At 56.0% G+C, this 9,588-nt stretch overlaps 1 protein-coding gene across 2 annotated transcripts; it reads left to right on the forward strand.

The window, feature by feature from the left end:
* The first annotated feature begins 2,174 nt into the window (after nucleotides 1–2,174).
* On the forward strand, nucleotides 2,175–9,521 carry CPSF4L (cleavage and polyadenylation specific factor 4 like). 2 transcript variants are annotated; one of them, XM_054048382.1, is made up of 8 exons: nucleotides 2,175–2,395; nucleotides 2,937–2,987; nucleotides 3,929–4,081; nucleotides 5,326–5,421; nucleotides 6,201–6,294; nucleotides 6,961–7,003; nucleotides 7,750–7,935; nucleotides 8,723–9,521. In XM_054048382.1, the coding sequence occupies exons 1-8, from the start codon at nucleotides 2,293–2,295 to the stop codon at nucleotides 8,789–8,791; spliced, it is 795 nt and encodes a 264-aa protein (XP_053904357.1). In that variant the 5' UTR covers nucleotides 2,175–2,292; the 3' UTR covers nucleotides 8,792–9,521. The 2 variants fall into 2 exon arrangements, with proteins under 2 accessions (XP_053904357.1, XP_053904358.1); XM_054048383.1 differs by lacking the exon at nucleotides 3,929–4,081.
* Nucleotides 9,522–9,588: the final 67 nt, after the last annotated feature.

Genomic DNA, 9,588 nt, shown 5'->3' on the forward strand with positions numbered 1-9,588 from the left:
CAAGTCAGAGGGAGCTGTGGTGTGGGGGCAGTGCCTCTGGAAAACAGGCTCCCAGTGTTTTTATGTAGGGCTCCCACTGGGACGGGACGGGGGATCTGTTCCCCAGGGACCATGCTGTCTGGCTTTGAGTGCTCCAGGAAGCAGCGTCTGCTCCCCCCAATCCACCTCATGGACAGGTGCCACTTGCAACGTCAGGGCCCAGGTATCCCAGGCAAAGCGTGCTGTGCGGTTCTGAAGTGACTGTCCCCTTTTGTTCTCCTGCCGCAAGGCCAACCGGCTCGCTCTGTCTCCTCCTGTAGCTTAATGAGGCTCTCACCGCAGGCGGGAGCAGGACAGGGGAACCCAGCCGCTCTGCCCTCCATTCTTATGGCTAGACCGCCCCAGAGCTGCTGCATTGTCTTGAGCCCGAGCACGGGAAGCCGGATGCCCCTCGCTTTGGGGGGTGGTGGAGTGGGAGCAGCACCGAGCCGCTGGGGAAGGCGCCCGCCACGCGACCCCCTTCAAACATCAAGCAGCCGCCCGCTATCGTTCCGACGCCTGTCACCTTCAGCGGCCCGTTCGAGAGCACCCGCCTGCCTCATGCTGACAGGGCAGAACGCACACCACGGCTGGCTGAGCAGGCAGTGGCGAGGGCCCTGTGCTCAACTCCGGAGGGGGAGGGGGAGAGGGAGGCGCTGGCATGAGCGCACGAGGCGGCCGTGCCCGGTGCCAGCAGGAGTGCAGGGAATATGGAGGTGGAGGCTGAGATGCCCACATGACTGAAAGCCTCCTCTGTCAGGGGCATTGTGGGAGGGTTAATACCCACGCCAGCACCTCGTTGGTCATTCAGCCGCTCGTTTGGCACAGGACAAAGTGGGAGCAGGTGCCACATGGCATAGGCCATGGCCCTCAGGCTCTGTACAGAAGAGGAGACATGGGCAAGGCTGGGCATTGGGCTGAGGAGACTCCGGTGCCTCCATCCCTGCCTAGAGCTGACAGCTGGATTCTGCCTCTGGCCTTGGTATCGCTTGGAGGATGCCCCTATGAGCGAGGTTGTGCCCAGGCCTGCTCAGAAGCCTCCCAGAGCTCAGCAGCACTCGAGCTGGGTCTAGCCCGGCTGCACTGTGAAGCCCTCAATACACACAGTGCTGGGCGGCATGTCTCTGCCCTCCTGAGTTTTGGGGCAGGGGAGGCAGCCGTACCACCTTGCAGCTTGGGCGCTCGGGGGCACAGGAGTGACACAGGTTCATGGCACATTGATAAGTGCTGGCAGGTCGGGTCCATCTTTTAGTGGGGTGTTTGTACAGCACCGTGCGCAGCATGGCGCGGGCCACGACTGCAGTTCCTGGGCTCGCCGCTGATCCAAATAATAAATAATACAAGTTCTGGCGAGATGAGAGTGTTTGGCTGTCGGCTTTCAGAAGCAGAGGTGGCTCTGACCTACACAGTTCGGTGCCAGATCCAGATTCAGGGGGGTTCCGTACCAAGTCACCAGCTCACCACAAAAGCTGCTCTCAGGTGATGCGATAGAAACGAGGTAGGACTGGACCTGGACCCAGGCGACTCCCCAGACGGGCTCTGCAGGAACTGCCCTCTGAGAGGATCCAGCAGCCAACGACCGAGCTTGGGCATCTCTTAATGCCCCACAGCTCAGCTCTGTGCAGCTCGGAGCCCTGGCAGTGAAAGAGTTAATGCAAAGCGCTCAGGGGGACCCTGCGGTTTCTTGTGGGAGATGCTGGCCAGCTGGTCTCCAGGCATAGCCAGGGCTGGAGGCTAACGCAGTAAAAGCAGATGGCTGTGCAGAGAGCCATGGGGAGGGGGGGTTAATACGGCAGGGCTGCTTGGGGCCCGGGGATGATTTCCCTACCGCTGGGGCACAGCCCCATTCAATCACAGCTGCAAATTGAGACCAGATGCTGGGAGTTGCCCTCCAAACCACGGCCTCCTCCACCAGTCCCCTCTGCTTGCTGCCGGAGAAGGGGCTGCAGATTCCTGGGGGCTCAGCGGGGGAGGGAGCTGGGGGCTCAGCCCGGTTTCCTAGCCGGCTGGGAGAAGAGGAGTGCTGGGAGGTGCTGGGGAGGAAGGCTGCAGAGGGGTTGTAGCACCCAGGCTGTTAACTCGGAGCAAGCTGCAGGAAGGAGGGGAAGGGCGGATATGGGAGGGAGGGAATTTGTAGCTGGCCCCTTCTTCAATCCCATTCCTCAGCTGGGGCTCTTCAGCCTGCCTGAGGGAGAGGGGGAAGGCTGGCCTGGCTCCACTCTGGGCCTGGGGCCTGGCTGGGGGTATCTCCCGCATCCTGCTGGCTGGGAGGAGATGCAGGAGCTCATTGCTGGGGTGGAAAAGCTCATGTTTGATTTAGAGCGGGATGTGGAGCACCAGCGAGGGGCCCTGCTCCTGCCCTTCCCAGGCATGGACAGTAAGTTGGGGTGGGACCTGATAGCCCTACCCCACCCCCCAGGTCCTGCCCCAGCTCTGTGTTCATGCTCCCAGCTTCCTGGAGCATCTCTCGCCCCTCCAGCCAGCCCCCTTTGCCTAGAGAGGGCTCTGGCTCGCGAGGCAGAGCGGCTTGGTAGGATTTGCCCTGGAGCTGGTGAGGGGCTCAGGGTGGAGTGCTGGCATCGGCAGGGGTATGGGGGGGACGAGGGCTGCATGGGGTGTGATGAGCAGAGCGAGGCGCCCCCTGACATCCAGCCTCTCTGCAGGTGGTGACTCTAGCAGTGACTGGCACCCAGGTGCCATGGTGATGGGCCCACCCCAAGATCCTAGAAAGACTCAAAGGGGGATAGATGGAAGGGGAAGAGTTCCCCATCCTAGTTGATGTGTTTGGCCCAGCCCAGGGGGTCCCATCTCTGCAGAGCAGCAGGTGATGCCTGGGATCGTGGTGTCCTGCGGGTGGTTACGAGTGGGTGAAAACACTCCTTTCCCCCCCTCCCCCATAACTGCATCTCCCCTTCCAGAGTCGGGGGCGTCCGTGTGTGAGTTCTTCCTCCGAGGACTGTGTGCAAAGGGTAAGTAATGGGAGCCCGGGGGGAGCAGGGATGCTGTTATTTCGGAGATTGGTAGCCTGACAGGGAGCCTTTCCTCTCCAGCTCCTTACACAGATTCCAGTACCAGCCCCTGGGGCTTGCCCCCTGCTTCAAAGGCCAGCGTCCTAGGGGTTGGTGGATCTCAGCCCGACCGCCAGTGGTCAAGTGCCATCACCATGGAAACAGCCATCACATCTGGAATAAGCTGGCCCCTTGCCAGGCATCTGGGCAGCGATGGCCCAGAGTAAATGGGCTGCTTGGAGCCGCACACCGCCTCTCCCTGACTTAGAGGGGCCCCTCCAGACTGGGGTTGGCGCTGACCGAGCGCACCGGCAGGACACGGGTGCTGGGGAGGTTGGCCTTGTGACCAGGGCACCGGCTGCTGCTCCAGAGGCCTGGGTTCTGTTTCTGTCACTCCTGTTCTCTGTGCATGTCTCCCCCCCAAACCCAATATCTGTGCCATGGGGCTAGTGCCCTTCCCTGGCTCCTGAGGATGCTGGGAGGATGCCCAGGTACCACGGATGGGGGTGGTACACAAGCCCATAGGCAGGGAGTTCTAAGCATCAGAGAACTGAGCTCAGCGGAGTGATTCCTGGGCTCCCACCAGAGCCTCGGGCCCCACCCCTGGGAGCGTCTCTCTGTCTGGCGACGCCAGCGAAGTTGGCGAAACCCTGCTAAGAACAGGATTCTCATGCTGTCAGCTGTTCCAGTGACACCCCGGCTGCTGGGATGCTGGAGCGGGCTGGGAGATCCTCTCCCAAGGAGGCTCGTAGCACCAGGCTTCGGAGGGGACTAGAGTCTGGTTGCCACACCGCTGCCCTGGCTGTCCTGGGAGCAGGATAGGGTGACTCTGCGGGAGGAGTGGGGAGTGGGTTCTTCTGGGCAAGGCAGGGACCAAGGCATCTGCTCTGCTCTGCGTCCAGGCCTGATGTGTCCTTTCCGGCACATCAGCGGGGAGAAGACGGTGGTGTGTAAGCACTGGCTGCGGGGGCTGTGCAAGAGGGGAGACCTCTGCGAGTTCTTGCACGAGTACGACATGAGCAAGATGCCGGAGTGTTATTTCTACTCCAAGTTCGGTAGGTGCTGGGAGCCGGGCGGGGGCCTGGCCCTTTCTGGGCAGGGTTAGGAGAGCTCTAGCAGGCTAGGGGGTGCAGCTACCGTCCGGACTCCATCTGAGCCAGCTCTTGGCCTGTCTGGAGCCCACGTTAGCTCTGCCCGTACGGGTGGGTAACTGCCCTGGCGAACGCACGTTCCGATCCTGGCTGACCTTACTGAGTGCTAACCCACCCCAATGCCCAGTTCGCTTGCAGGGCAATGCCCGATTTCTAACTATGCTGGAGAACGGTAAGCTAGTGCCGCCTGCTGTCTGTGAGGAGAACTGCCCTCTGGACTCCTTGCTTGTCTCTGCTGGGGAGCCAACCCCCCCTAGCTCCTGTTCTGCAGCAAGTTCCCATTTCGCCAGATCTGGGAATTCCCTGCCAGCCACGCCCTGCCCCGAGCCAGCTCCCCCCAACGCAGCAGAGCCAGTCCCTTGGCGAGGGGCGTTTCTCAGCCGGGTGTTTAATGTTCACGTCGGCTCTGTGGGCCAGGTTCAGGGGGCTTGGCCCTGATGTTGATGCACCCGTGTGGGTGGAGGCCCCTCTAGCAGAGTGAATGCTGCACCCTGGAGGGGCCTGTTCTTGTTCAGGGTGAGAGCTCCAGAAAGCCCCATGGGCGTCTAGCAGGGCCGGCAGCTGGGGTGGGAGGGAGTGTGCTAGCCAGAGCCCCCGAGTGGGACGGGGATAGAGGCTGGAAGCATGGTGTGAGTGACTGGCAGGCTGGGGGGCTAATGGAAACCCAGAGAAGGAGGGAGGTGTTCCAAGCATCAGGTAGGGAGCACCTGGAACCCCCCCCTCTGGGTTACCTCAAGTTTGACCCTGTGTCAGTGCTGACTTGACCCTTCATGCTTTTGCTGGGGGGGCAGGAAAAGCAGGGCGTCTCTGGCTTGGGACTTTAAGGACCAAAGCCCTGTTTGCTTTGTGTGAACACGTGCCTGTTTTCCGAAGAGCTGAGGCCAAAAACGTCCTCCTCCCTTCTTATTGTGCAGCATGGTCTGCGCTAGCTGGGGGCTGCGTTCCAGCCCAGAGGTGGCTGCCTCTCAGTGGCGCTGTGTGCACAGCACTGAAGAACTTTGGTGCTGTATAAACTGCTGCTGTTATGGTACTTTGCAAGGGGGGGGAGTGCCTGAAGGGGTGGGAGATCTTTGCCTGACTCACCTGGAGGGGCAGGCATACAACAGGGTTCCTAAAAAATCTTTCGTCTCCATAAATATTCTCTCCAGGCGAGTGCAGCAATAGAGAGTGCCCCTTCCTGCACATTGATCCAGCGTCCAGAATTAAAGACTGTCCCTGGTACGACAGAGGGTTCTGCAAACAGGGTGAATACCTTGCGCTCGGTAACGAAGTGAACGGGAGCGTTGCCTATGGATTTGAGCCGGGAGCGCAAGTGGCAGGACTCCTGGGTTCTATTCCTGGCTCTGTCACGGATAGTGAGGCACTGAGCAGCCTTTTTTGTGCCTCAGTTTGCCCAGTTGTAAAATGGGCCTAACACTTGCCTGGCAGTATCCTGGGCTTATTGACTGCCCTTCAAGGGCTTTGAGATCCTCCAATGATAGACGCTATAGAAGAGCAAAGTGTTTATTAGATAATTCAGCAACCAATGATTGTTAATGAAGCTTAATTAAACATTTTGCAGCAAGCATCTGACTAACAGGAGCTAGAGATAGAAAAGGGGGTGTGTGTAACCAGACCCCCTGCTCTCAAAAAATGCAAGAACGTTGGACGTCGTCTTTGTCTAAGCAAAGACCTCTGCCCTTCTCTATTCACCTTCGGCCGCTTCCCACCACTAGCTGAAGTTCAGCTGTCCCATGTGGAGACCCAGTTGGTGCCTGCCTCCTATCAATGGCACGCGTGATGCCCGTTCAGTTGGCATGCATCCTAGCTGGAATTCTGGGCACTGAGGGCAAAATTGGGGAGATGGGCTGCAAAGAAAAGAGGCCACAAACTCCCCACAAAGAGGGGGGAGACCTAGTCAATCAGACTCTCCATTCTCTGGTCCCAGGAAGGTGCTCCCCACTGACCCATCCCAATTTGTAGCCACGGATCGATTTTGATGCTGACTGACATCTCTCCCTCTTTGGGTGTGCGTATGTGGCAGGTCCTCTGTGTAAATACAAACACACCAGGAGGGTGATGTGTGTCAACTACTTAGCTGGCTTCTGCCCGGAAGGACCCAAATGCAAATTCATGCAGTACGTATCTGGAGGGGTAGGAGAATAGATGTGACCTTGGCAAGGCCTTATGGGGGGGGGTGTCTCTACCAAAGCCCAGAGAGTGGGCTGTCAGTAACTCTGACTGTGAGATGGATGAGCTGAGCTCCAGCCGGGGGCGCGACCTTCCTCTCTGCAAAGCAACTTGATTTGTGGCGTTCGAAAACTTGGTTATTCCTTTCCATGCACCCCTTGCCAATTCTGTTCTGTGGCCACGGTGCCATCTGCTGGACAGGGCAAGTGGCTGCGGAAAGGAGCATGCACCCTAAAAATATAACTTCTGGGAACGCCGAGCCTGTGTGGCTGGCATCCTTTCTGCCCCTTGCCTCCCGCCAGCATTCACACCCCCCCTGAAGCTGGTTGAGAGTCAAACCCAGGATGCACAATGCATCCTAGCCAAGCCCCGCAGAACTGCATGTGGCAGAGGTTGCACAGTACCTGCCGGCTCTGCTCCAGCCTTTATCAAATCTATTGCTTGATATGACTGGAAAGCGCCAGTTTTCAACTAGAGGCCTCTGTCAACCCTACCCCTTAGCCCTGAGACAGTCTCTTCCCTTGCAAGGGTGCAGAGGCCTGCAGTTACAGGTTGGATAGATTAATATTTCAAAGGAGTTAATTGCCTTTCTTTTCCTTCTGCACCCCCAATAGCCCCAAGGCAGACCTGATGCAGTGTAACTCGGATCTCTCACAGGTAAGGCATGGAAAGGAGAGCTGGGTGGAAAAAATTTTTTCCAGCAACTGGCTTGTTCACCCCCAAAATCCTGTTTCTATCGACCCGAAACCATTAACAGATTTGTGTCAAGTTCCCTGAAAAGTTTGGGCTGAACAAATGTTTCAGTAAGGGTGAAACTGAACCTAAATTTGTCACTTAAATGTTGGGAATTTTTGCAGAAGCTCAAGGACTAGATTCACAAAACACTCGGGGGATGGGAGGTGGCCCCGACCCCTTATAACCTTCCGTGGTCAATACCCCCCTCTATCTGATGTGGAGATGGGATTTGAACTGGGTCTCCCATGTTACAGGACAGTGTCACAGCTGGACTTTGGGATATTCTGGAGAGGGTCTTTCTCAATCTCCCTTGTTGAAGCTGTGCCACTTCTTATAAATAATTAGTCATTGGAACAGGGACATGCGTGCTCTCACGACCAGCTATAGTCATTCTCTCTCTCTCTCTCTGGCCTAGCGACTATCCATAGTCATTCAGAGTGGCAACTCACCGCCATTCATGACCATGAAAGTTGAGATCTTGTGTAATAACATGACTCCAGCAGCTGGGTCTTTAAGAGGGAAAAAACATCGTGACAAAATCACCAGTTGCCAAGGCTGGAAATCCTGCTTTGACACCCTGAATGCTCCTGCCCTGTATCTGTGCTCCAGGTGGTACCAGTCCTGCCTTGATTCCACCTCTCTTGACTGATTCCTTTTGTGTGCTTCAGGGGCTGCCACAGCCATCCCGGGCTGTTGATGGCAAGTGTGTTCACGAGCAGCAGGCCCCGGAAGTCCTGTTGCTTTCTCATCAGCCGGGGGCTAGGGCTGCCCAGTGCCAGAGGAAGAAGGCACAGGAGGCTGGTGGCTACCCCTATGGACTGCTCCGGCCCCTTGGGCAGGTCACATGCTTCAAGGTTAGTGTCTGGAGCTGGTTGGTTGGGAATCTCTTCATATTGCAACTAATGATTCCCGCCCCCCTTCCAAACAGAGACGTCCGTACTTGGTGCAAGACTCATGTGGCCTTATTCCTGAGGCTACTGCGGTTGAGGGACCAGTGAATCCTAAGCTGTTACTACCCCGCTGGTGTTCCTCAGGGGATGGAACAATGTTCTACTTCAACTTAAAAAGCACTTGGGTTTACTGATTTGCAGCATTCTGCCCACTAGCCCCTTGTCAACACATGCTCCTCAGACCTCTCTGTTCTCCTGGGTTTCCCAACCGTTTTCTCATGCAGCCCACAGGACTGGGGGGGTCTGGATTGGCAGGAAGAGGGCAATTGTCTTAAAGCCAAAATATTCTTAGACTGCAGTGCTGTAGGATCAAGGAGGCAGGATAGGACACTAATGCCACTGAGGGGACTTTTGTCAATAGTGTGTATGATCTTTGGGTCAGTACGTTGAGTGCCTCAGTGACCCACTCATGGCCCATGTGGGACAGACTATCAATCCTACCGCCAGGGAAAGGACTTCATTTACGCAAGAGTGACTCAGGCTGGACTGTCAGCATTCCTGCATAAGAAGAGCCTTGCCGGATGATCCCAACCCACTATCTCCATCTCTTATGCCAGGACAAGGTGGGGGCGGGGGGGTGGTTTTTTTTTTTTAAATCTCCATCATGAACAATTGCTGTCTGCTGTACTGGGTTGATCTTGCTCAGAGGGGCTACACCAAGTCAATGTCCTCCTATTTTGTTCCCTTGCAGTGTGGAGAAAAGGGTCACTATGCCAACAAATGCAGCAAGAGTCGGCTGGGAATCCAACTGGGGAAATGATTTGCGAGAGTCTCAGGAAGAAAATCCCGAGGAAGATGCTGTGTTGTGATATAGTATCAACGGGAGGCCAATCAGGGCAGTTTTCTTTGAATGTAGAGCCCAGTCAGAGCCGTCCTGCTCCATGCAGTTTTTTACAGCTCTGCTAAGAGAAGAGGAAGGGGGAAATGCAGTTGCTCTAATGTAACGGTAAATTGGATGTTTATTTTCTGATCCCATGCTGCTGGGTTGGCAGGCGGCTCAGATCTCAGACTGGTGTGTCAGACACTGATAATCATGCTAATACTAAAACACGGTTTTTAAAAGGCACAGCAGAACAGTCGGTCTGGATTCCGGTTAATATGCAGGAGACTGGTGTGTGGAGGGATAAGAAACTGTTTCAGTAGGAGTGAAGTTGAAAGAGTAGCTAGTGGCTTCTAAACTACAGTTCATCGCACTTAGCAGGATGCCCTGTATTCAAGGCAAAATCAAAGTTATTCCCTCTCCAGCTACCTGAGATGGTCTCCCTTGAAAATCTCATGCAACTTTCTGTCAAAGGCTTTTCTAAGAAATTGAGAAAGAAGCTGACTTTGCCAGAGTTTGGAGTGGCTAGAGTACAGGCTGGGTACCAGAACTGGGTTTAATCACGGACTCTGACTTGACGTGTGACCTTGGGCAAGTCACTTAATAGATGTGCGCCTCAGTTTCCCCATCTGTAAAATGGGGCTAACACTATCTTAGAGGGGTGTTAAGGCTTGTTAGCTGCTTTGCAAATTAAGCCTCCAGTGGAAGATGTGCTAAGTATTGCATTTTAAGAGAAC

This window comes from Malaclemys terrapin, chromosome 13, assembly GCF_027887155.1.
Source record: "Malaclemys terrapin pileata isolate rMalTer1 chromosome 13, rMalTer1.hap1, whole genome shotgun sequence".
NCBI classification, from domain to species: domain Eukaryota; kingdom Metazoa; phylum Chordata; order Testudines; family Emydidae; genus Malaclemys; species Malaclemys terrapin.

Bases quoted from the DNA above. Each gene is read 5' to 3' on its own strand.
- CPSF4L (XM_054048382.1), top strand. From the start codon at position 2,293: ATGCAGGAGCTCATTGCTGGGGTGGAAAAGCTCATGTTTGATTTAGAG. The intron at 6,295-6,960 runs GTACGTATCTGG...CACCCCCAATAG, and splicing joins CCCAAATGCAAATTCATGCA to CCCCAAGGCAGACCTGATGC. The intron at 7,936-8,722 runs GTTAGTGTCTGG...GTTCCCTTGCAG, and splicing joins GGCAGGTCACATGCTTCAAG to TGTGGAGAAAAGGGTCACTA.